Consider the following 27,222-nt stretch of genomic DNA (forward strand, 5'->3'; position numbering starts at 1 on the left):
ATGAGATTTTTTTTCCCTAGGTAGCTTAGCAGAAATGTATAAATCACTTTTGCACATGAAACTTAGAAAATTTGAGATTCGAGTACAAAGGAATTGATTCTCTGAAAGACCATCCACATGTAATTGTTCTGTGAATTACTCTACCCTTCAGAGAAGGCCACTCAAGGCCTTGTTTTACAGTCCTGCTGTTCTGTACATTACACCTGGGTTTATGACTCCCTCAGGCCTCTTTTACACTCAGTATTACAATCAATAGTATAACAATACTGAAAATGCAGATACAAAATGGCTTCAAGATGATATTTCTTAAAAATAACCCTCCATTTTTTACCTGTCCCACTTTATTCAGGAGTTTGATTTGTTGGCTTTTAAAAAAGATTTCTCCAAGAAAATACTAGTGTTTAATAGTCTCTTAAAATGTCTAGTTAAAAACAGGTTTCTTAAATAGATTGTTTTTAAAAAGTATAATAATTCCAAAGCCCATTGTTCCAGGAAAATAAAAGGATGAAGTATATAGGATCAAATCAAAACCGTTATTTGTGATAGACAATGCTGTTGTATCCTGCGAACAAACGATTATTCTTTCATGCTAATGTATTTACAAATTTGAAAGATATCTGTAACATTCACTACTTCTAGGACAAATCCAGGTGGTTTTCATACTGAACACTCACCATCGAGCCTTTCTTTTAAACCTCAGTCCTTCCACCGTCCTAAAGAAAATGTGATTTTCAAGAGTAAAATTTTATGAATGGTATTTGCTAAGCGCTTACTATGTGCTAGGCACTGTTCTAAGTGCTGGGGTAGATATAACCTAATTAGGCTGGACACAGTCCTTGTCCCACATGGGGCTCACAGTCTTACTCCCCATTTTACAGGTGAGGAAATGGAGGCACAGAGAAGGGAAGTGACCTGCCCATTGTCCCGCAGCAGACAAGTGGCAGAGTGGGGATTAGAAGCCAGCTCCTTCTGACTCCCAGGCCCACGCTCTATCCACTGGCCATGCTGCTTCACACTGTGTCCCTTTCCTTGTTGATCATAAATTAAACTAGGAGTTTCATCCCAATAACTAGGGGTTTGACCCGTTGATCACGTGTCCACTGGGGTTGGGTGAGCGAAGCAGGATCGACCGCGTTACGGACACCGCCAAAGAAAGAATTTGCAAAACGCTTTCCTTCATTCTCTTAGATAAAACCAAAGGTGAAGCTAGAGGATAGTCCACAAATTACCTGATGTCTGGAGACCAAACGCTCTCCTAAAATGAACTACAATCAGAATCGCGGCTTATCGCAGCCTAAGGTAATCCAACAGGTTTCCCTCAGACCCACAATTCCCGGGCCTCTCCGCAAGGAGATTTGGATTCTGACAGAATGCTAATTGCTAAGGGAGTCCTAGGCATGCTATCTGCTACCTCCATTTGGTTTTATCCCCCCTGGTTGGGGTACTCTGATGGATTCCAGCCACAGGGAAGATAAGCGGATCATGCAGTCGAGTTGATAGAAGCAATTTGTAGGAGATGCGCTGGCTTTGAATCAAGTTGGAAAAGTTTACTGATATCTAAGCATACTGTGGCATTTCTCCTGGCTCTGCCTGCCTACGAAAGAGGCATCTTCCTCCAGATTTATGGGTGTATTTCACGTGAATTACTCTAAAGGGCACTGTAGTGATTTGGGACAATGTGCTTCCTACCCCACAGCAGTCAAATAAATGCCCTCTGTCCCCAGGTAGCTACTCCCTGGAGCTAGTTTCTCACTCTGGATTGCTACTTCAGTGGACAGGGTGCCACTATCTCAAATGCAATTTTAGTTTTCTAAAAGACCAGAGAAAATACGTGTCAGGTAAGATGATGTGTTCTTGCTCCTCTGATCTATGAGGGCTGGAAGGTTTAGAGATGTGCCTATTGACTGTGAGAAGAATTTGGATATGAGCAAGGGAGGCTCTGAGAAGCAGCGTGGCCTAATAGTTAATGCTCGAGTCTGGGAGTCAGAGGACTTACTCTGCTGCTTGCCTGTTGTGTGATCTTGGACAAGTCACTTAACTTCTCTGTGCCTCCGTTTCCTCAACTGCAAAAAATAGGGATTCAGTACCTGTTCTCCCTCCTAGTTGACTGTGAGCCCTCTGTGGGAGAGGGTCTGTACCTGACCCACCCCAGAGCTTAGAAAAGAGTTCGACACATAGCAAGCCTTGAACAAATTCCATATAAAAAAATTCTCCTCAGCCTTTCCTCTCTGCTCCGCTCGATCTTCTGAGATGTGGAACATCATGGCATCATGAGTCACAGGGCATTATGACCGAGCCATAATTTGTGACACGACAACTAAGTGCAGCAAAATGTGCTTGGTCGGAGTCTTAGAACAACATCAGTAAAAGAGCCCCGAAAGAAAGATTTTGGGTGGCTCAAAGCTGTCACTAACAATTCATGTAGCAATTACTCAGTTTGAAACCCTCAGGACCCGGTGCAAACTGGACATTTAAGGGACAAATAATAGGCTTTCCCCTTTAAGACAGGCACAACTGTACACACTGGGGAGACAGGCGAGGGCCATCGTTCGAACAGTCATAACAGCAAAATCGAGGTCTCCCAGACCCATCCTTTTCCCTTTCTCCTTTTATTAATTATGTGATTAAGGTTGTTTACTATTCTGTCATCTATTCATTCCTCACATCTACTTCCACAGGAACATCATTAAGTAAACACCGCGCTATCCGATATTATCCTCCGAAACGTCGATATGTGACAGTGAATGATGGAGGCAAAAGATCAGAAAATTGGGCATATTATGGACTGGGTAAATGGGAGAGGTGGTCCTATTTATTCCATAAGTCATCCCATCGGTGAGGCGGTTCGATCTAATTAAATGAACATGCTTGTCCGTCCTCCTGCCCTCCTCTCAGATGGAAAAGAAAAGGAGCTCAAAGCCAATGTAAACAGCGGGGCCAAACAAAGAAGTGGCATAAGCCTGTATGAGAGACCCGGGCCCAAAGCACCTTCCCTCCTGCTCCGCTTCAGGAAGGGAAAGACCCCGTTACCCATCTTGCTGGCCTTGAGTCTGTAGCTCAGTGGTATGTAAACTGGGATAGAGGAAAACGTTTTTCCTGCTGTACATGTGCAAAGAGATGGGCCCCCTGGGGGGCTGGCCCAGTCTGCTCGTGAAGGCAGAGTAATGGCGGGCCCGGGGGGCCTGTTCCTGCACTGTCTCTGGGGGTCCGGAAGGCCCCGGGGTCTTGGTTGCGTGCCGGATGGAGTGCTGGATGCCTTCAGGCAGGGACTTCTGGGTGACCGCCGGGGCGAGGGCTTCGTGGCCTCTTGGGCGCTGGATGACGTCCGCACCTTCCTTTTCCTTCCGCAGACTACTTAAGCATGGGCTCGATAACTGGCTTTCGTAGAGGCCGGTGGGCTCTGCCGGGGCGAGTCTAAAATGGTCCTCGGAGGGAATAGGCACCGACTTTCTGTCCCTTGTGCTGAGATTTTGGCTCACAGTTCTGTTTCGATGCGTAGCCTGTGGCAAAGGAGCAGAAGCGAAGAAAGACATTAGCAGCGGAACAGATCGGGGCACAGCTCCCGGGGTGCCCGGGGGTCCCCCGAGATTCTGCAGCGATGAGGCAGCTGCAGCGGGGCCCATTGGCTCATCAAGGTTACTACAGCTTTAGAACAATGAACACATGCATCATCAGAACTGTTTATTTTGCTAGTGTTAGTTGATCCAGTGTATCGGCTCTGTACCCCCAGGATTGTCAGTTTCTTTGCCGAATTTACATCATCCCAATAGGTCATCGATATCCCGGGATGCGGCTGCTGAGTTACATACTGCTTCCATTTTTAGGTGTATAAATACCACGATTTTTGACATCCTGGGGTAACCTAAAAACGAAAAATGAAAAAAATGACCTGCTTCATTGTCATTGGATGGCCTAAATCTGCCCCTTAAAGAGCATTTCCAAAACCTGTGCAATTAGACTCCTGCGGTCCTGCAGGCAGACTCACAGCATGGCTCTCCAGCACTCGGGCCTAGCGGGAACAGATAAGAAAGTTCCTGATCCCTCCTGCTCTCAGAAGAAGTAAGGAAACCAGGCCGCTGCGACCATGGCAATCTGGAAGGTAGCATGGGTCCAAAACCCTACAACCCCTGCTTCCATCTAAAAAAGAGCTTGGCAGGAGTGGAGTAGGAAGGGTTATGGCATTTACTCAGTACTTTGTACCAAGCACTGTGCTAAAAGCTGGGGTAGATACAGGATGATCGGATTGGAGACAGTCAGGCAATCACATTTACTGATCGCTTACTGTATGCAGAGCTTGGGAGAATACAATATAAGGGACCCATCTCCTGCCCATTAGGAGTTTACAGTTTAATACTACTCATAAAAATCGTTGTGAAGCTCAATAATCAGTCATGGCGCATAGCATAAAAAACTCTTTAGGTCCTGCAGGGTTCAGATGCTAGTTACTGGCTTATTCCCCCAGGCGTTTTTGTAGTTTGCTTTCCTTCTGCTGGTCCTTCAAAGCCGATGCTCTCAGAAACGCAAGAGGCAGGAGGGATAAAAAGTGGTTTTTCAAAAATATATATATAGAATAGCTATGGACAAAAATAATAATCACTATAGAAGAAAACTACCACAGATGTTAAAATGCCAGGAAAAACCCTTTTTCCCGCTACCTTAAACAATGCTTATCAGATAACTGTATTTACTGAGCGCTGACTGCGTGCAGAGCACTCTCAGGGAAATTGTACCTGGAGTAACCCGTGCAGAAGTGTAACAGCAATTAATAATAATCTTCCCCAGAGTGGCTTATGCCAATATTTCCCCCAACCCAAGCACAGCCTAGGAAGAGAGGAGCACAGAGAGTACAAGAATGCCAAAGAGAACTTGTTTTCACTCAAATGACTCACTCCATTTATGTTCTTTATTGAGGGCTTACTCTATGCAGAGTACTGTCCTAATCACTTGAAAGAGTACAATACAACTGAGTTGGTAGAAATAATCCATGAATAATAATGATAATAGTGATAATAGTATTTGTTAAGCATTTCTATATGCCAAACACTGCACTATGCACTGAGGTAGCTACAAGTTGAACAGGTCCCTTAAAGGGCTCATATTCTAAATAGGTTCTCCCTTATTTAGGACAGGTATTGAGTTCCTACTTTGCACATGAGGCAACTGCGTGGCTCCGTGGCAAGAGCCCGGGCTTGGGAGTCAGAGGTCATGAGTTCAAATCCCGGCTCTGCCATCTGTCAGCTGTGTGACTGTGGGCAAGTCACTTCACTTCTCTGTGCCTCAGTGACCTCATCTGTAAAATGGGGATGAAGACTGTGAGCCTCACGTGGGACAACCTGATTACCCTGTAAATCTACTCCAGCGCTTAGAACAGTACTCTGCATATCATAAGTGCTTAACAAATAAATACTTTTATTATTATTACTGGAAGAGCGCTACCCCTAGAGCCCTGGCATATCACACATATGTGTAGTTGTGTGGATGGTCATTCACTCCAAGTATTAGCATTAAAAAAAAAACAACGTATTTGTTAAGCACTTTCTATGTGCCAGGCACTGTTCTATAAGTTCTATAAGGGAGCTTCTCCATTCTCCTGGTGTTGACAGTTCTCCAGCTCTACTGTGACCAGATCTGCATATTTTACCCATCTGTGGCTATGCCTTTAACCAAACTAGGCTCATGTCTACATCCATAGTTTATTTTAACGCCTGTCTCCCCTCTAGACTGTAAGCTCCTTGTGGTTAGGGAACATGCCTACCAACTCTGTTTCAATGAATCCCCCAAAAGGCTTAGTACTGTGCTCTGCAAATATTAAGTTCTCAATAAATACTATTAATTCATCTTGTTTTTGTCTTTGGTTACTCTCCCACCTCTGAAGATGTCCAGAATCTTGTTGTCTTTTAGGGATCAGGACCCACTCCCCTGTGAAAGTCTATAATATCAACAGATGTGGTAGTATAGATGTGGAACATTTTTCTCTCGGACCAGTTCTCACTATCAGGCTGTTTAGCGGAAGAATTTGAGAAGCAGTTTGGCCTAATGGAAGGTGTACAAGGCTGGGAATTCGGGGATCTGGGTTCTAATTCTACACTGCCACTTGCCTGATCTATGTCCTTGGGCAAGTCAGTATCTCTGCTTTCCTCTCTGGGTGGTCCTCAACTCTTTGTATCGTGAGCCCCTGAAGAGCACAATCATACCCATATGCGGGGATAGGGCTGCAGGGTCAGGAGTTTCATCCTCAAACACACGTGTGTGCGCAAGAACGGTAATTATCATCTATTCTCCTCAGCATTTAATACGGAGCTTATTCAGTGTTTGAGATAGAGTGGATTGCGAGTGTGTAATTATCACCTACTCTCATCAGCATTTAATATGGGGCTCATTCAATGTCTGAGATAGAGTGGGTTTTGGGCATGTAATTATCACCCATTCTCCTCAGCATTTAATATGGGGTTTATTCAATGTCTAAAATAGAGTGGATTATGGGCATGGAATTATCCTCAGCATTTAATATGGGGCGTATTCAATGCCTGAGATAGAGTGGATTGCGGCATCTTCAGAAGAATTAGAGTGTTTGTCTGGGTACTGCATCTGCCTGTATCCTCCCCGAGCCTGGGCTTTCTCTCTAGGAAATCCACATTCAGTGCAAGATGCAGACCAGCAGGGAAACCTTTCAATCTGTTGCCAGCACGTTACGAGGAGAGTTTCAATCACACGTCTCCGTTCAAAGAAATAAGGAAGAGAGGTGTTCTTTCTCCATTATACTGCTTCTGTTCCACAGAAAAATGATGCACAAAAGGATCTGTGAGAAGAAGAAGATTTCAAAAGGAGAGTGGTAGGGAGCTGCCAGGATACACTTGTTTTGTATATTCTGAGCCACTGCAAAAATAAAGTACGTGTCTCTGCTTATGGCTCAAGAATGAAAGGTCATTAATGATTTCTGAAGGCGTGAAAGAAATTAAGTTGAAATGAGCAAGTGCTAACAAACTTCAAAACCACCCTAACAGCAGGAATCACACAAGCAAGAGAAGAAATCTGAAGAAAAAAAATCCTGGGGAATGATATGATAAAGGAAAAGGGACATACTTTTTGACTAGCCCATGGGCTCAGAATCTAATTCTTGCTTCTATATCATATACTTTCTTGGGAATATGCTATATGATTTTCCTCTTTCTCTGCCTTTCTGAAGAAGTCCATCTCTGGCAACTAGCTAGAAGAGCTCTTCAAACGAAAGTTATTATCATTCGGAATGACAGAATCCTTTAAGCAAATGCAGAAATCATTTGAAGAAAAAATCTCATGGGGATGGATGTGTTAGAGCAAAGGGAAATCTTCATATTAATATTTGGATTTTATAGGTATCAATATGGTACTAAAATAATTTCGAGTTTCTTCCTGGGCAGAATATTTGACAGTACTCAGGCCTGTGACGGGTTTTAGGACTTGTGGAAGGTGGGGTGGGTGGATGGGCAGAAGGCCAGAGTTAGTGCAAAACTTCCATGGGCCTGATTGTTTGTGCTGCTGTATAAATAAGCAGAAAGCACAGCAGGGTGTGAATTAAAGTATGGCAATCCATGGTCAGTGTATCACTGCACTCAAGTGAAACCGACGTGAAAAGAAGTATGGGAAAGAATACACTTTACAATGTGAAGAGTTGATCTTGAGAGATGAGAGTTATTTAATAATAGCCAATTGAAAGCAAGCGGCCTCCAGGGGGGATCTGGGGGCCTGAGAACTCAGAGTGTCCCCTTCTCCATCTCTCCTCCTCCCCAGACCTGCAGCCATGCAGGGATTGAGGCCAAACAGGTGGCACAGACGATGCACTGCAGCACTCTGGCCACCCAAGGCTGCAACCAAGTCGGGGAATTTCTATGCTGACCTTTCATAGTCCCCTCCCGGGTCATTCTGAGGTCTGGCCTGGCCACATGAGATTCCGACAATTCAGACTAGAATGTCTATTTCTGCATTGACATTTTTAACCAAAAGGCGTTCTGAAGAGTTCCCAATTACTTTTACCTCTGCCGCGGTAAAATAATAGTAACTGTGGTATTTATTAAGCCCTTACTTAGAAAAATGCTCCTCTTATAATCCACCAGGCAACAGCTCGCCCCATCTTCAAACTTCTTCCAAAATCTCACCTCTTCCAGGAGGGTTCACACATTACCTCTTCTTCTCCCCAAGTATTCAATACCTTCCCACTTGACCCACTCACTGTCTCCTCCCCTCTACACCTTTGGCCACTTCTGCACTTATGCATTCACAACTTACAGTCACTCCACAGCTCACTTTTGTACATAAGGACTTACAAGCTCTACTGTTTTGCACCTTCCCTCTTTGCTAGATTGTAAACACCTCAAAGACAGGAGTCAAACTCAAACTTCAAACTCCATTGTTATTTCCTAAGTGCTTAGTAAACAGCTCTCCAGACAGTAGGCACTCAATAAATACTACTGTTCGATAAGAGGCATCTACGGGGAGATGTCTTGGAGGTGAGAGAAAAAGTAAGATGGTAGGGCAGATGGGAGATCAAGGCCAGTAAGGGAGATTTGGAAGTCATCTGCTTAGTGGGGATAGCTGAAATCATGTGATAGATGAGCTTCCCGAAAGAATCACTGTAGGGCAAGAAGAACAGAGAATCCAGAACTGAACCTCATGAGTTATCTAGAATTACGGCAATAGGAGGAAGAAGAGTCACAGAGACGCGGGAGACTGAGAAAGAGCCAGCACAGAGTGGGAAGTCAACCAGATCGATGAGTCAGTGAAGCTAAGGTCCAAAAGTCAACTATAATATTAAAGGCAGTTTAGGGGTCAAGGAGGATTAGGACAGAATAGAGCATCTTCCTTGATTCTCCCTTGCTCTATTTAAGACTCAGCGTTTCCTGTAACACCATTCTCAGTCTCAGAAGCCTCCGATGGCAACCCATTTCTCTCCACTAGTAAACAAAAAATCCTAACCACTAGATTTCAGGCTCTCTCCTGTCTCCTTACTTTCCCATTCTCTTCTCTTAATTAATAATTATGATAATTATGGTATTTGTTAAGAGCTTACTATATGCCAAACACTGTTCTAAGCACCGATAATTACAAGGTAATCAGGTTGTCCCACGTGGGGCTCACAGTCTTAATCCCCATTTTACACGTGAGGTAACTGAGGCACAGAGCAGTTAAGTGGCTTGCCCAAGGTCACACAACAGACAGGATTAGAACCCACGTCCTCTGAGTCCCAAGCCTGTGCCCTTGTCACTAAGCCACGCTGCTTCTCTTGCTACAATCCAGCGCATCCTTCGTCTCCAATTAACCTCTTATCTTTGCCTCACACTTGATATGACCTTCAGCTAATGCATTTCCTCTCCTATGAAACTACTTCCCCATTGAACTCCTCCTTACCATGTTCCTTCCTGCCTCGCAAGCCTTCTAAAAGCCACTTCCTCCCAACCACAGTTCCTGATTAATCCCCATCTTCACATCAAGAGGTAAAATACTCAAAGGAGAGAGAGAGAGAAGAGAGAAGAAAGGCTGGCATCCTCAGCTGCCACAATGATTCAATGCAATCGCTGAATTTCTATTTTAAGACAAACTTTTGTGTCTTAGGGATAAAAGCAACAAGGATGAGAAAAGTCTTATTTACTTTGCTTTAAGGTAGAAGAGCAAGCATTTTATTCAGCATTTCAATGTATAATTACATATCTGATCTTGTTACGTTTAATTCCTATTTATGTCGATCCTTATGGACTCTTCAGGGTACACGGTGAGGTGGTGACCTTTTCACTAAATGGTGTTTCTAAATAAAGTGTTAATGCTGCATCTCTTGAATTTACTTCTACACAATTTCCACTTCTAAAGTAGAAGCAATTTATGCCCACAGAACATCTACAGAAATTGGGAGTTATTTAGAACACTTAGAAGAAAATCTTAAAATTGTCATTTGAAAGAAATCGCTTCACAGCAGTAGGAATTTCTGTGGCAGGAATGATGATAATTTTGTAGTGGATGCCTTTTTTACCCATTTCCTTTGACTCATGTGACTCTACATTCTGCGCCGCTCCACGGTCATTCCATAAACACACCACTGCTGATATTTCTTTTCATCATTAATCAGTGTGCCAGGCACACAACTAAAAGCTCTCACTCACTTCTCTTTAGCTAAACTCAGGGGCTCCATTAAACCGCCAAAAAGCATTGCCACTACTATCCGTGTATGTAATCTGTTAAAGTTGGGTCTTTTTCAAATAAGGAATGGGAAATTTGAAAATAATGATTTTCAATGGTTCAAAACCAATAACCTTGAACATCATAATCACGGGGAGCATAAAAATGCTACGGTCCCTAACTGGTTTTATTAAAAACTGTCATTATTGTATTGCACGGGCAGCCAGGGTACGAGAGTCTTTTGCCACGTTCCTACGACTTTCAACTCGTTGTGGGCAGTGATTATGTTTATTAACGCTATGGTATTGCCCTCTCCCAAGAGCTTAATAAGCACTCAATAAATGTCATTGATTCACTGGGCCATTCTTGCTTTCTGACTTGCTTTTAAACAAACAGTTGCATCCAGTGTGCGATCGGAGTATATTCTAATTGGAGGAATTCTTCAAGCAGCCCTTTGACCTGCTGTATAGGTAGTAGAGTGCAGGGACTAGTGAAATGAATATGGGACTGGGAATTAGAAGACCTGAATTCGAGCCCTGGATTTGCCAGAGGATTTCTCTGTGACTTTGGGAAAGTTACTTAACCTCCCTATGCCTCAAATTCCTCATCTGTACATAAAACACCTATTCTCCCTCTCTCCTTATACTATTACCCAGATTCATTCATTCAATAGCATTTATTGAGCGCTTACTATGTGCAGAGCACTGTACTAAGCACTTGGAATGAACAAATCGGTAACGGATAGATATTATCTAGAAGCAGCACTGTCTAAGGGTCCGAGCACAGGCTTGGGCGGGCCTGGTCCTAATCACGGCTCCATCATAATAACAATAATGTTGGTATTCGTTAAGCGCTTACTATGTGCCAAGCACTGTTCTAAGCACTGGGGTAGATACGGGGGAATCAGGTTGTCCCACGTGAGGCTCACGGTTAATCCCCGTTTTACAGATGAGGTAACTGAGGCACAGAGAATTTAAGTGACTTGCCCACAGTCACCCAGCTGACAAGTGGCAGAGGTGGCATTCGAACCCATGACATCTGACTCCGAAGCCCAGGCTCTTTCCACTGAGCCACGCTGCTTCTCTAATATGCCTACTGTGTGACCTTGGGCAAGTCATTTAACTACACTGGGCCTCGGTTTCCTCATCTGTAAAACGGACATATAATAAGCACTTAACAAAGTAAGCACTTAGAGGAGCAGCATGGCATAGTGGATAGAGCACAGGCCTGGGAATCAGAAGGTCAGGAATTCTAATCTGAGCTCTGCCACTTGTCTGCTGTGTGTCCTTGGGTAGGTCACTTCACGTCTCTGTGTCTCAGTTACCTCATCTGTAAAATGGGCATTAACACTGTGATATCCATTCGGGACAAGGACTGCATCTAACCTGATTTGCTTGTATCCACCACATTGCTTACTATAGTGCCTGGAACGTAGTAAGTGCTTAACAAATACCACAGTCATTATTATTATTACCCCTCCATCCTACCCTCATCAGAAGTTTCAGTCTTGGATGGTGGGGGAGGCTGGCGATCCCAACTTTGCTTTAGCTGGACTGTGTCTGACCTGATTATCCCGTATTAAGCCTCGCACTTAGTATAGTGCTTTGCACACTGTAAGCCTTAACCAATATGACAATTACAATTATTATCTGCAGCTGAGAGACTGCAGAAGATCAGACGTGCCAAGGGAATTTGTTCCAATTCAGTAGGAGCATCCATTTTTACTTTTTCATCAATAATAATAATAACGATAGTGGTATTTGGTTGTTTTTGGTGTGGAGGGTTGTTTTTTAATGGCATTAATCGCTTACTATGTGCCAGGCACTGTACTTAGCCCTGGGGTAGATACTTGCTAATCAGGTTGGACAACGTCCATGTCCTACATGGAGCTCACGGTCTTAATTCCCATTTTACAGTTGAGGCAAATGAGGCACAGAGAAGTGAAGTGACTTATCCAAGGTCCCACAGCAGGAATGCGGCAGAGCAGGGATTAGAGCCAAGGTCCTTCTGATTCCCAGGTCTGTGAACTATCCACTAGGCCGTGCTGCTTCTCATTTGTTGAGCGCTGACTATATGTAAGCACTGCTCTAAGCGGTGGGGAGATACAAGGTAATCGGGTCAGATAAAGTCCCTGCCCCACGTGGGGCTCACAGTCACATCTACCTTCCTATGAGGAAATCCATACTTGATTGAATTCTGGTTCTACTGGGGTAATAATAATAATGACAATGTTGGTATTTGTTAAGCGCTTACTATGTGCAGAGCACTGTTCTAAGCCCTGGGGTAGATACAGGGTAATAAGGTTGCTCCATGTGAGGCTCACAGTTAATCCCCATTTTACAGATGAGGTAACTGAGGCACAGAGAAGCAGCGAGGCTCAGTGGAAAGAGCCCGGTCTTGGGAGTCAGAGGACTGGGGTTCGAATCCCCGCTCTGCCACTTGTCAGCTGTGTGACTGTGGGCAAATCACTTAACTTCTCTGTGCCTCAGTTCCTTCACCTGCAAAATTGGGATTAAGACTGTGAGCCTCACGTAGGACAACCTGATGACCCTGTATCTACCCCAGCGCTTAGAACAGTGCTGTTCACATAGTAAGCGCTTAACAAATACCAACATTATTTATTTTAAGTGACTTGCCCAAAGTCACACAGCTGACAAGTGGCAGGGCCAGCATTCAAACCCATGACCTCTGACTCCCAAGCCCGGGCTCTTTCCACTGAGCCCCGGAGTATCTGCTCAAACAGGCAAGGCAGTGAACCTCCCTCTGCTACAGCAAGACACCTTCCAACCTGACCGAGCTTTATTCAAGCCCCACGGGTCCTGTCCTGAGTCTTCGAATACAGTGCTGAGTCTCAGAGACACAAAGCCCTAGATTAAATGGGTCCAAATCGTATAAAAATAGTGCCCCATTTCAATGCTAATGGATATTCAGCCTTGTATCAGTCTTTTTTTTACAGTTCTACTCATTTCCTGAAGGCAGGAATGAGAAATCTCACTCTCCATTTGAGAATGGCGCTACAATCAAATAATAATAATAATATTTGAGGTATTGGTTAAACATTTACTGCATGGCAACTACTGTACTAAGCTCTGGAGTTTACATAAGATAATCAGAAAATCATCTTGCTATAGTATCACAGATTTAAGGGACCTGGGTTCTAATCATGAATGCACCATTTGCCTGCTAAGTGACTTTGAATAAGTCACATTCCTAGATTCCGCATTTGTATAATGACTCTTACTTAGACCGTCTCCCCTATTCGGGCCAGGTACTGTACCCGACCTGATTATCTTGTATCTCCCCTAGCATTTAGTTCAGTGCTTAGCACTTACTAAGCACTGAACAAATAGCACAATTATCAATTATTGGTGGTTCTTAGAGAAGTCAGTGTGGAGATCCATTTCTTCTATCTTTCTGTGTCTTGCCCTTATGCTCTCCGACAGGAACCCAGCTGAGCAACTCTTTGTGCCTGTGAACTGGAAGAGCGAGGGAGAAAGCTGGGGGAAATTATTTCTCTTCACATGACACTCTCTTCTCCACTACCAGTTGCCATGCAGCAGCGAAACTCTTGCCCGTGATTGCGGTTTTATACATTTGCTGTAGGCTATTTAAGCCGGGTGCCTCCTGGAAATATGAACGACTTTATTGGCGAGTGTTATTCGTCCCATTCCTCAAACTGAGTCGTTTTCTGCTCAGGGAAACAGCTAAGAAGAAAATAAAGGCTTCAGAAGACCCTACACAGAACTGGTTACTTTTCTACAAAGTATAATTGAAAACAGGTGCACAGCAATATTTGAGCAAATGGTTATCATACAAGTATCAGTTTTTCTTTAAAAGTATGCATGTAGATAGGAGGACATTTAACTTCTGTGTGCCTCAGTTCCCTCATCTGTAAAATGGGGATTAAGACTGTGAGCCTCATGTGGGACAAGGACTGTGTCCAACCTGATTGCCTCATATAATAATGTTGGTATTTGTTAAGCGCTTACTATGTGCCAAGCACTGTTCTAAGCGCTGAGGTAGATACAGGGTAATCAGGTTGTCCCACGTGAGGCTCACAGTTAATCCCCATTTTACAGATGAGGTAACTGAGGCACAGAGTAGTTAAGTGACTCGCCCACAGTCACCCAGCTGACAAGTGGCAGAGCTGGGATTCAAACCCAAGACCTCTGACTCCAAAGCCCAGGCTCTTTCCACTGAGCCACGCTGCTTCCCCTATCTACCCCCAGCATTTAGAAAAGTGCCTGGCAGATAGTAAGTGCTTAGCAAATACCATAAAAAAATTGCTTGAGATCATTTATATGTGGAAATGATATCATTTCTGTCTTATTCCTTTGTCTGAATGTTCAAATGCTAGATATTTGAACAGAAAAGATACTTTGGAAGTACAATTGTGTTATATAGTCTATTTAAAATTGAGTTAAACTGATGATAATCTCAAACCACTTCACTCACAAAGAGATGTTTTCGTTGGAAATTCAACCCCTTCCCATTAAAAAGTGGTTTTGAGGTGCTGACCTTTACAAACATGATTACACAAATGTATTTCATGAACTCAAAGAAGAGAGTTACTAAAATATGGATTTTATGGAGGCCACTTTTCTATCTGGGATTCTCTGTAATACATGGTGCATAAATAAAATATTCTTAAACACATATGTCGCAAAAAGTAGAGAATAGCCATGAAAAATTCATGTGTTTTCCTTTATCTTCTAAACTCTCTCTTTGTCCTTCTCAATCTCTTTCCTTTTCTCTCTTTTTATTTCATTCCCGCACTTACCATCTGTTTCCTTGCTTAGCCCAACTCTCCCCACCTGAGCACTTTATCTTCCTAGATTCTCCACCTCTTTCTATCTAGTTTGTCATCAGCACATATTCAGATCAAAAGCTGCATATGTCAAATTGTAAAAATCAATTTCACTTTTTGAGCACCTACTGCATGCAATCCTCTCTATCAAAGTCAGTTCCTTCCCTCCAGGAGTTTACAATCTAGCAGGGGAGATAGACATTTAAAAGATTTATAGTTGGTGAAAGTAGGAAAAGGGGAAAGGAGGAGATGCAAGATAGCAGAGAGGGAGAAAGGGTGGGACTGGTGAGGTAGATTTGGCGGTCAGCTGAAACAGGTGGTTTTTGAAGTATGGGAGGAGTCAAACTCACCCAAGATGTGAGTGTAGCATAAAGGAGGTCGACCTATAATAGAGACTTGACTCAATAAGCCAAATTTAGTGGGTGGGAGGAAGAAGAACCAGCAAAAACGACTGAGAAGGACTGACCAGAGGGAAACATGAGAACCAGAAGAAAACTGTGACAGTAAAATTGGTTATAAATATTCTAGGCAAAGGGAATGATCCACAGTGTTGAAAGCAGCCAAGGGATCAAAGAGGATAAAGGTGCAGTAGAATAAATCCATATTGAGCATCTAATATATGCCGAGCACTATACTAAATGAGGCGGTATGGTCTAGGTGAAACAGCACAGTAATAATTACAGTAATGATGATGGTATTTGTTAAGCACTATGTGCCAAGCACTGTTCTAAGCACTGGGGTAAATGCAAGGTAGTCAGGTTGCCCTACATGGGGCTCACAATCTTAATCCCCAATTTACACATGAGGAAACTGAGGCACAGAGAAGTGTAGTGGCTTGCCTAAGGTCACACAGAAGACAAGTGACGGAGTCGGGATAAGAATTCATGTCCTCTGACTCCCAAGCGCTTTCCACAAAGCCATGCCGGGAGTCAGCACACCTGCCATGTGACCTTGACCTTGGGCAAGTCACTTAACTTGTTGGCGAACTGTACTTTCCAAGCGCTTAGTACAGTGCTCTGCACACACTAAGCGCTCAATAAATACCATTGAGTGAAGTAATGACCTTCTCTGATCCTCAGTTACCTCATCTATAAAATGGGGATTAAGATTGTGAGTCCCGTGTGGGACATTGACTCTGTCCAACCTGATTGGCTTGTATTTACCCCCGCGCTTAATATATACTGCCTGGCATATAGCAAACACTCAACAAATACCATTAAAAAAGAATAAAAGCGCTTGGAGAGAACAATACAAAAGAGCTGGGAGACATGTTCTCCGCCCACAAAGAGAATCTGTTAAACCTGGCATGGGAGGAGATCATAGGTGGCCTAGGAGAGGACGGAATCAGTGGAGTTCAAGATGAAGAAGCCAGATTGTAGAGTCAAGCAAGTAGTTGGGAGAGAAGAAGTGGAGGCAGCAGATGTATACAGTGTTGTAGAAAAGTTTGGACTGAATGGGAGGAGGACGATGAGGCGATAGAGGATGAAGTGAGACCCTGAGAAGGCCTTGAAGTTTTCAGTCTGAAGTGCTGCATGCATATCTACCACTGTTTCTTTCAATAACATGCATCTCTCTGGATTCAACGCAGTGTGGTGTCAGAAGAACTTGGCTACAGTCCCCACTGTGGTTCTTTCCAAAAGGCAGAGCAGAAATGTCTTGGAAGAATAGTCTCTTATTAACCTCATGCAATACTGTAGTAATGTAGTAATGATTGTAATGACTAACGCATGGATTGGCCTTAGCATTTTCAAAATCAGTTAATCATTTTTTTAGCACTTACTTTGTGCAGAGCGATGTACTAAGCACTTGGGAGAGTAAACTATAACAGAGTTGGTAGACACGTTCCCTCACCACAAGAAGTTTACAGTCTAGAGAACTAAATTCAAAGAATCCTAGGTACAATCCAAATAGGCTGATAGGTGACGAGTGCTAATTTTATGGAAAAGGGGCAAACTGCCATTTTCAGATATTGTTATAGCATTTTCCCCTGCAGTTTCTGTTTTTCTCCTTCATTTTCTCTTCCATCTTAGGTCCATCGTCATTCATGCAGAAGCACTTGGGGAAAATATGAGAATAAAAGCATTTCCTCAAGATCATTCACTATTTTTAAAATTTAGTATGAATGAGGAAGCATATCATTATTTTTATTGGTAATAAGCTCATTTGGGGCAGGAATGTGTCTATCATTATACAGGTACTCTCCAGAGCGCTTAGTACAGTGCTCTGCACACAGAAAATGCTCAATAAATACGAATGAATGAATGAATGAATGAATGAATGAATGAATGAATGAATGAATGAATGAAACCAGGTCTTTACAACTCCCAGGCCCATACTTTTTCCACTAGGCCATGCTGCTCCTCGTTGGGACCTTTGCTGTTTTGGGACCAAAGCTCATCTGTCATTCTTGACAGGAAAGTTCATCACCATCATCATCATCGCTATCGTCACATCATGTGCAGGATGACTTTCACCTGGGTCTTCTGGGGACCAATCTATGATCCTATCTCCTTTCCTTATTCTTCAAATGGGGAACCATGGCATCACAGCTTCCCTCCCCGACTCCAGGAGCTGTGTTCGGAAGGTATGGGACCAGGCTGAGATCCAGGCACGATGCACCACTCCTCTTACTCCTGGGGCACCCATAAGTACCCATCATCTGGGGCCCCTCAATTTAGGACTAAAACTGTGGGTACAACCTCCCCGCTCCCTATGTGAACTTGTGCAGGATTCCTGGTCCCTACTCAAGGACCCATTCTCCTAGCCCTCCCGGCCCCCTCAATCGAGGAAACCCAGGGGATGATTCTGGAGGCAAAATCTGACCTCGGCAAAGTCAAATCCAGCAGACCTCTCGACGTCCGGATAAATCCACACGGCAAAGTTTATCCAGAGAAGAAATCTCTTCTGAACGTTTTCAGTCCCTGCCCCCTTGTGTGCTCATTTGAACAATTCCTTGGGTATCTGCCTCCTTACCAGCTCTGCCAACTGTCCTTTAGGAATTTGGGTCATTTCTATTTTTTATTCTATTCAATTAAGGTCAAAGCTTCACAGATGAATTGAGATTTGCATTTGTTACTGTAGATCTTCCCCGCACATTGCCCTGATAAATTATAACCAGCACTTATAATGTGATAATCTGTTCGTGGGAATCATTGGTTGTCCTGATATTGAATTTTTCATTAGTTCGTTTAGAAATATTATGCCTACCCTACTAATCTGAGCTTCGTTGGGTCCCTCCTGCCTAGGACTCCATTAGCTGTGCCTCAAAAGAATAATGATGTCAAGTTCACGGGGACCCCCGCTAGCCGTCGGGATAGAAACGGTCCATGGCATATGGGCCCAGATGGGATCATCTGGGATTCTCCAGGGTCTCTGTCGTCTCCCTGGCTATTTCTAGACTTCTCCCCCCAGCCCAGATCATAGAGGAGACAGTGCTAGATGACCCTCTCCATGAGATAACTTCCTCTTACTTTGAGGCTCACCAGCCTGCTTAAATGAAAGCCAAACACACTCCCACGATTCCTACTGAACTCCACCTGATGCTTTTATTACTATTCTTATTATTACCATTATTGTTCTTGTTAGGCACCTCCTATGTGCGAAGCACTATCGTAAGGGCTGAAGTAGATACAAGATACTCAGTTGGACACAATCCCTTTCCTATATTGGGCTCACAGTCTAAGTCGGAGGGAGCAGGATTTAATCCCCATTTTGCCGATGAGGAAACTGAGGACTAGAGAAACAGCATGGCATAGTGGATGGAGCACAGGCCTGGGAGTCAGGAGGTCAAGGGTTCTAATCCAGGCTCTGCCACTTGTTTGCTGTGTGACCTTGGGCAAGTCACTTTACTTCTCTGTGCCTCAGTTACCTCATCTGTAAAATGGGGATTGAGACTGTGAGCCCCACGTGGGACAGGGCCTGTGTCCAGCCTGATTTCCTTGTATCTACCTCAGCGCACATAATACAGTGCCTGGCACATAGCAAGAGCTTAACAAATACCATAATTATAATTATTACAGAGAAGTCAAGTGATTTGCCAAGGTCACACAACAGATAGGTGATAAGGCCGGAATTAGAACTCAGGGCCTCTGACTCCCAGGCTATGCTTTTTCCCAAGAGAAACAGAGTGGCCTCATGGGTAGGGCATGGGCCTGGGACTCAGAAGGACCTGGGCTTTAATCCTGGGTCTCCCACTTGTCTGCTGTGTGATCTATCAAAGTCACAACTTCTCTGTGTCTCGATTGCCTCATCTGTAAAATGGGAATGAAAGCCGTGAGTCCCATGTGGGGCATGGACTGTATCCAAGCTGATTAGCTTATATTTATCCCCAGGGCCTGGAGCATAGTAAGTGCTTAACAGGTACCATGAAAAACCAATTAAGCCACACGACTTCCCATGCAAGCTCATTCTTCCTTGGCAAGCTCTAAACCTAGTAACCTGATCTCTTCTGTAATTCAAACGTTCATTCAATCATATTTACTGAACAATTACTGTGTGCAAAGCACTGTACTAAGCGCTTGGGAGAGTACAATTGAACAACAGACACATTCCCTGCCCACAATGAGCTCACAGACTAGAGGATGAGCACAATACCATCAGCCACGTAATAGTAATTATGGCATTTGTTAAGGACTTAATATGTGCCAGGCACTATACTGGTAATTATTATATTCATATCTTCATTTAATTGTTGTGCATTGATTTGCTCCCTTGTATTTATCATTTATATCTATTCTCTCATCAGTTTACTAATTGCACATTAAACCATGCTTGCCTGCTGTCACCACATCGGACAGTAGGTTCCTTGAGGGTGGACAGTGTGTCTTTTCCTTCTTCTCTGGCTCCTTCAAGTGTCTTATCAGTCCTCTGTACTCTGGATGGGCTCAGCCCACACTGTTGATAGTAATAGTGACAACGATGACGGTCTTTGATAAGCACTTGCTGTGGGCCAAGCATTTTAGTAAGTCCTGGATGACCACGATGACTAAGACAACTGTCTTCAGTGCTCTGGAGAGCACCGCAAAACCCATCTGACATTCCGGACAGAGATCCTCCTGTCTGACCAATTCCCCGGAGATCGATGGTTTTGCATTTGTCTTATCGATGGACCATATCTTTTTTCAAGTGCACTGATGCTTGATTTAGGCATCGCTAGTGAAGAGCAGGCAGGATGTGACTTCCTCAGCAAGCCAGATGGGCTGTTCAGAGCGACATCCCACATTCCCAGGGGAATTCACTTTTCCTCTCTGGAGGATCCTCCATAAGGGCCCCAAGGTCCAGACCTGCTCCTCTCTCGCTCCTCACCCCAACACAGCTGGGTACCGAGCCCGGAGTTCTGGTCTGGGACATGTGGCAGCAAGCATGACTCCATTTAGACACCTCCCTGGTCTCTTCCAAACCTCATCGCTCCTCATCACTCCTCACATCACTAGCATAGGGGACTCAATCAGACCTCGGGGAACAGATTTCCCCATCAATCAGCTCCTGCTAATTGGGGGAGGGGGTGGGAGGGTCAGATCGTAATCTAATATTTTAATTGGAAGAATCACAACAACGGAGATGTCCCAGAAGACTTAGGCCTCCCATGGGAGTCGTAAATTAGCCTCTCTTTGGAGGAAAGCTGTAATGACCGCTGGAGACGGCCGCCAATCAGGTTGATCCTCAGACCAATAGACTGTATTTTCATGGACAAATCCCTTGTCTCTTCAGCCTCAAATTGTTTTATCTGATCCATGCCCATTACAATAAAAGTAATTACTGGAGTTACAAATCCCTCTCCTCTTGGTCGATGGAAAATGAGGCTGAAAACCTCTGCGCTGTGAAAAGAAAATATGAAATTAGAGCTCTTTGGTCTTAACTGGTAAGACCAGGCTCCACTCAGATACACCTGAACCCTTCAGGCATCCTGGGTGTTGAAACTCTGGCTCCATTAACAAAGGTGCGGCTATCTGTACGGTACATGGTCCAGTGGGCAGAATCGTAAGTTCCACAGCTTCAGAACATTTTACAACTCATTATCTTTTATCACTGTGACTTGTAAGAGTGAACAGGGTTCCACATTTCTCTCTAAAAGGGAACCCATAAACTTTCTCCCATGCAGTTTATGGGTCGAAATACTCAATGGGCAATCCGATTCTCTTTCCAGACCAGCACCCCTCCCTCGGCTGGAGGAAGAACCCATCAACCCCTCCAGGATGCTCCGACTGCAGCCTGGTTAATCCTGGGAATCTGGCCGTGAGGCCTGAGGCCTACCCTGAGTCACTATTAATCAATCCAACGATCATATCTATTGAGCCCTTACTATGTGCAGAGCATCGCACTAAGGGTTTGGAAGAATACAGTGCAACAGAATTAGCAGACACTTCACGGCCCATAATGAGCTTACAGTCTAGACGGGGAGACAGACAATAATATGAATAAATAAGTAATTTATAATATATAATTTGCAACACAAAAGAGTCGGTATTCTCTGTCAACAAGAAGCTTACAAGTCTAGATCAATTCCTTACCCGAGGTTCTCAGGCCGGAAGTGCTCCTCAATATTGACTTCAAAGGTCTCCATCACCTTGCCCCTTCTTATCTCACTTCCGTTCTCTCCTTCTACAGCCCAGCCTGCACACTCTGCTCCTCTGCTGCTAACCTCCTCACGGTGCCTCGTTCTCGCCTGTCCTGCCATCAACCCCTGGCCCGTGTCCTCCCTCTGGCCTGGAATTCCCTTCCTCCTCACATCTGCCAAACCAGCTCACTTCCCCCCTTCAAAGTCCTACTGAAAGCTCACCTCCTCCAGGAGGCCTTCCCAGAATAGGCCACCCTTTTCCTCTGCTCTTCCTCCCCTCCCCATCGCCCCTACTCCCTCCCTCTTCTCTACCTCCCTCCCTGCCACACAGCACTTGTGCATATATGTACATATTTATTATTCTATTCATTTTATTAATGATGTGTATATATCTATAATTCTATTTATTTATTTTGATGCTATTGGTGTCTAATTGTTGTTTTGTCTTCTGTCTCCCCTCTTATAGACTACGATCCCGTTGTTGGGTAGGGATTGGCTCTATCTGTTGCCGAATTATACTTTCCAAGCGCTTAGTACAGTGCTCTGCACATAGTAAGTGCTCAATAAATATGATCGAATGAATGAATGAATGAACAAAGTCGAGGAGCAGGGATCGTCCACGGTTCCCAATTGCAGATACCATCAACATCACAGGAATACAGTAAGTGAGAGACTGAAGAGGGTGGACGGTCAGGGAAAGTACCCCTCCAGACTGTAAGCTCGTTGTGGGCAGGGACTGTGTCTGTTCATTGTTGTGTTGTACACTCCCGAGCGCTTAGTATAGAGCTCTTCACACAGAAAGCGCTCAATAAATACGACTGACTCACTCACTGTGCTATAACATGAAAATTCCTTCTTATTTTCTGTCTGATGTAAGTCTACTTGCCTTTGTCTGTATTCACTCTCTTGGTTCCAAATAGCAAACGTCAAGCTGAAAACGCCAACCCCTTCTATGCTTGGAAAATGTTTCATTTCTACCTCTCCCAGATAAATCACTGCAGTGGTCTTTGTTCCACCATTTAACCCCCTGAACTGCTTTCTTCTAGGTATCATCCCACCATCCTGGCCCAGAAACATATGAAAAGACTGGGCGACCCTGAGCAGGGGTAGTTGAGCAAGTGGAAACCACATTTTCCCCATTCACCCATCCATGATCCACCATGTTGCTTCGGTAATAGGGTCATATTGTGGATTTTTACTTACCTGTGCTCTCCCACGGCTCACAGGTCTGTTTGGGTCTCACCACGGACAATCGAAATAGTAGCTGGCTCACAACGCAATGTACTAGATTGAGCCTTCAAATGTATTTGTGGCTTTTTCCTATATTTTTGCCTAAATGTCTGACCACAGCCAGGCAGCTATGAGCCCTCCCTGACTAGGGGATATCTAGGATTTTAACACAGATTAATAAACATTTTGACTGTTTTCATGACTTTGATGTTATAATTCAGCTATTCTTTAATGCAGATAAAGCATTTTAAGAAACAAAGGAATAAGAGAATGTAAAAAAAAGGAAAAAAATCAAGAAACATTCATACTTCGCTTTAAACAGAAATGAAAAAGGATCAGGCACAGGAACCTTTGAATGATTTGGGTTCACAGTCTTTAAATGTTTATTGATGGACAATCTGATGTGAGCCCATTGTTGGGTAGGGACTGTCTTTATTTGTTTCTGAATTGTACTTTCCAAGCCCTCAGTGCAGTGCTCTGCACACAGTAATGCTCAATAAATGTGATTGAATTCATTCATTCATTCATTCAATCACATTTATTGAGCGCTTACTACATGCAGAGCACTGTACTAAGCACTTGGAATGTACAATTCGGCAACAGAGACAATCTCTGCCCAACATGGGCTCACAGTCTAAATGGGATTGAATAAATCATTGCAGAGTAGCACTTGCTACATTTTAGAAGCCGCTGATAGTGGCTTATTGAGATTTTACTACTTCATATTAGTCTCTTAATTGATAAACTTGGGTTTGACCAAAGAGTTAAAAAGCTCTACTACTTCCATTTCAATTGCGGAAAAATTTCCATCTATCACTCGAACGTCACCTTCCCAAGACAAGGGGACCATTATGATGCTTTCCACAATCAGGGGTTACAAAGCGTTCTTGAAACAGAACTGTGGAAAGTTAAGAAATCAAAAGTGAACATGCCATGTCCCCAAATTAATCCAGAGTGTTCAGCAATAACCCAAATCGGTTGCAGAACTAAGGCCACAATTTGACTCCAAAATCAGGGGTACCAAATTGGAAAACAGTCATTTACTTGAATTAGAAATTAGGTGTTCTCATTCACAACAATAACCTACAGGTTGAGGATTGACATTTAGTACATTATGAGTTTTTGGGTTCTTTTATAACAGCGAAAATACCTAGAAGTCACTTACTGGTTCAGCCTGAGGAATTATTCCCCACATTCTCCCATTCATAAATTTAGAGGGAGACATTCTGGAGTGTAATCTAAAGTAAAAACATAGTCCTTATTCCCCCGTCACTCTGGTGTTGACACTACATTATAGGAATAGCTTGGTGGGTGCTGTTCATAAAGGGTACATCTTTCCTGAGTGTTTCTTTTTTCAAGGACCTTCTATTGATTGTTTTCATTTTGCATTGCTATTGTAGGATGAAATGGATTTGGTGATTCATTTGGGTTAAGTGCTCGATGCAAGTCGACGCCTCTGAAGAATGAAAAAATATAGATTTGCTTCTTTGGAGAGAAGCTTTTCTCTTCTGGCTAATCTGCAAACCAGTTTCAGTGTTCAGCAGCTAGGAAAATGGCTCATAATGGAGAGGAAATGCTCATGGGATATGAAACTGCTGCAGGGGAGAGATGTAATACACACGCAGCAAGTAAATAAATCCTTTCGTCTGCCCTGTGGTGTGAATTCTAGTAAATATCTACAGCTGGTTCTGTCAATACCAGTGTTCAGAACATTTATCAGGGATGTAATAGAAGAGGGGTTGGGTCCAGAACCAATTTATTAACTTCCTTTAGCTGGGCAAAGGAAGCAAAACAATGGTGTTCCTCCTTGCAGCAGGGGAAAAAAGCACCAAAAATGTTTGTGTGACTCCTGAAGCTGCTCAATTTAACGTGCTGCTTTCTCTCTCTTCTGGGTCAGCTTCTCTCAGCACAGCATGGATGAGAAGTTGCAATGCTGCTACATGAAAAAGTGAAAGGGACATCTTTTCAGAGGAAATTCAAGTGGTTGTGGAGTTCCTCACTCCATTCCGGTCTTGAATGCAGCCTAAACTTCCTGCCGCAGCAGTTCGAACTCTTATCCACAGAGGTCCCAAGGCCCTGAAATGAATTAGTTCTCCAGTGTTGTAAAATGAGCAGATTGCTCTATGGACAGTCTGACGGAGTCCATAAGTTTCCGAGCAGTTTTGAAGAATGGAATTGTCATATGGCAGGAGCGGTAACTTTTCTAAATAGTGGTGGAACCAAAAACCCACTTCAGTTTGAAGAGTGGGCAAGTTCCACAGATCTTTCTCAGCCGCAATTTCATTCTTAGGGTCCTTCGCTCTGGATATTATCTAGAAGCAATACTATCTAAAGGTCCGAGCACAGGCCTGGGAGGACGTGGGTCTAATCAAGGCTCCAACATGTGCCTGCTGTGTGACCTGGGGCAAGTCATTTAACTACACTGGGCCTCCGTTTCCTCATCTGTAAAATGGATGCATAATAAGCACTTCACATAGTAAGCACTTAGAGAAGCAGCATGGCATAGTGGATAGAGCACAGGCCTAGGAATCAGAATGTCATGGGTTCATTCATTCAATAGTATTTATTGAGCGCTTACTATGTGCAGAGCACTGTACTAAGCGCTTGGAACGAACAAGTCGGCAACAGATAGAGACGGTCCCTGCCGTTTGACGGGCTCACGGTCTAATCGGGGGAGACGGACAGACGAGAACGATGGCGATAAATAGAGTCGAGGGGAAGAACATCTCGTAAAAACAATGGCAACTAAATAGAATCGAGGCGATGTACATTTCATTAACAAAATAAATAGGGTAATGAAAATATATACAGTTGAGCGGACGAGTACAGTGCTGAGGGGATGGGTTCTAATCCTGGCTCTACCACTTGCCTTCTCTGTGACCTTGGGCAAGTCACTCTGTGCCTCAGTTCCCTCGTCTGTAAAATAGGGATCGAGAGTGTGAGTCTCATGTGGGACAGGGACTATGTTCAACTCAATTTGCTTGTATCCACCCCAGCGCTTAGTACAGTGCCTGGCAAGTAACAAATACCATAATGATCATCACTACTATTATCATCATTATTAACACAAAAAAAGATTACTACTAAAGTGCCTGATGATAACAAGAGCACAATAGCATCCTGTATTTGTGCAGCACTTCTATTTTTCAAAATACTTCGCTTCAATTATCTCCTTTTTATCCTCATATCATCTCTGAGGATTGGGATGAGGCACGTGCTGTTAGCCCCATTTTACAGATTACGTTGAAACACAGAGAATTGAAGTGATCTGACTAAGATCACCCATCAAAGCCAGTGGCCCAGCTGAGACTCGAATCTGGATGCACTGACACCTGCCCCCAGCCCTTCCCACAGTGTTAGACCTGTGACAATCTGATCCAGCAAGCAATGCTGTTCAGGTCCTGGCTTCAGAGGCTTAGGGGGATCTTTGGAAGAAGCCCCCAGAGACTTCGACCCTGCGGTCAAGTGCTGTTTTGATTATTTTCATGGTTTCTTTGTTAATCTTTCTCCCTTTAGTTCTTTGGCTCTTCTTTTCTTTTGCTCAACTGTATTGTCTGTTCAATCCGGATCCTAAACACTCACCATATGGTGTCCAAATACAATTGCTCAAACTAAAATCAATGGTGCAAGTGTAGAATAAAGAGATTTCATCTGACTCAAGGATCTTGGTGGGGAGAGAGAGAGAGACAGAGACAGAGACAGAGACAGAGGCAGGCAGATTCTACACAACTGTGAGGAAAACAGGCATGTGGAATCTTGCTCTCTCTCTCTCTCTTTCTTCCTACACACACCAATCCTTGAGTTAGCCTTCGTTTCCTTGTTCTCAGAAGTTGCACGATCCCATCCCTTTCACCTTCAATGGGATGAGGTCAATTTCAGTACCCCATTTTCCACACCAAACTAAAGCTCCTTACCACTGGTTTTAAAGCACTCAATCACCTTGTCCTCTTCTATCTTACCTCACTGATTTCCTCCTGCAAAACATAATGCTCACTTTGCTCTTCTAATCCCAACCTACTCACTATACCTCAATCTTCTCTACCTATTTCCCCTATTGCCCCATTTGCCCTATTCCCTCTACCTTCTGCGTCATCCTTGCATTTGGATTTGCACTGATGTCCTTACCCATAATTTGTTTTAATATCTGTCTCCCCCTCACGGCTATAATCTCTATATGGGCAAGGAACATATCTACCAAGTCTGTTACACTGTTCTCTCCCTAGCGCTTAGAACAGTGGTCTATGCACAGTAACGTCTCAATAAATATGATTGACCGATTATTCTTTTGCCTCCACTATTCCCAAATTCATGGAGAAATCTGGAGAGAGAGGGACTGCCTTGCTCAGAGATTCCTGAGAATTGAGCTTGGTCCTTGCTGTGTGAACCAGATCTCACGGCAGGCCAGGCGTGAGGATTTTTTTTTTCTCAGTAACCCCAGTCCCTAAACCTCATTGAAGGGTAAGTTACTGAAGGACTGTTGGGA

General features: G+C 43.8%; 1 protein-coding gene across 1 annotated transcript in view; it reads right to left on the reverse strand.

Moving 5' to 3' along the window:
• Nucleotides 1–2,607: 2,607 nt before the first annotated feature.
• CCSER1 (coiled-coil serine rich protein 1) overlaps nucleotides 2,608–27,222 on the reverse strand; it is a 409,129-nt gene continuing 384,514 nt past the window's right edge. The window contains 1 exon segment of the mRNA XM_039913814.1: nucleotides 2,608–3,500. Coding sequence (XP_039769748.1) covers nucleotides 3,027–3,500 — 474 coding nt within the window. The 3' untranslated portion in view covers nucleotides 2,608–3,026.

The sequence above is a fragment of the Ornithorhynchus anatinus genome, chromosome 12 (genome assembly GCF_004115215.2).
Source record: "Ornithorhynchus anatinus isolate Pmale09 chromosome 12, mOrnAna1.pri.v4, whole genome shotgun sequence".
Lineage (NCBI taxonomy): Eukaryota > Metazoa > Chordata > Mammalia > Monotremata > Ornithorhynchidae > Ornithorhynchus > Ornithorhynchus anatinus.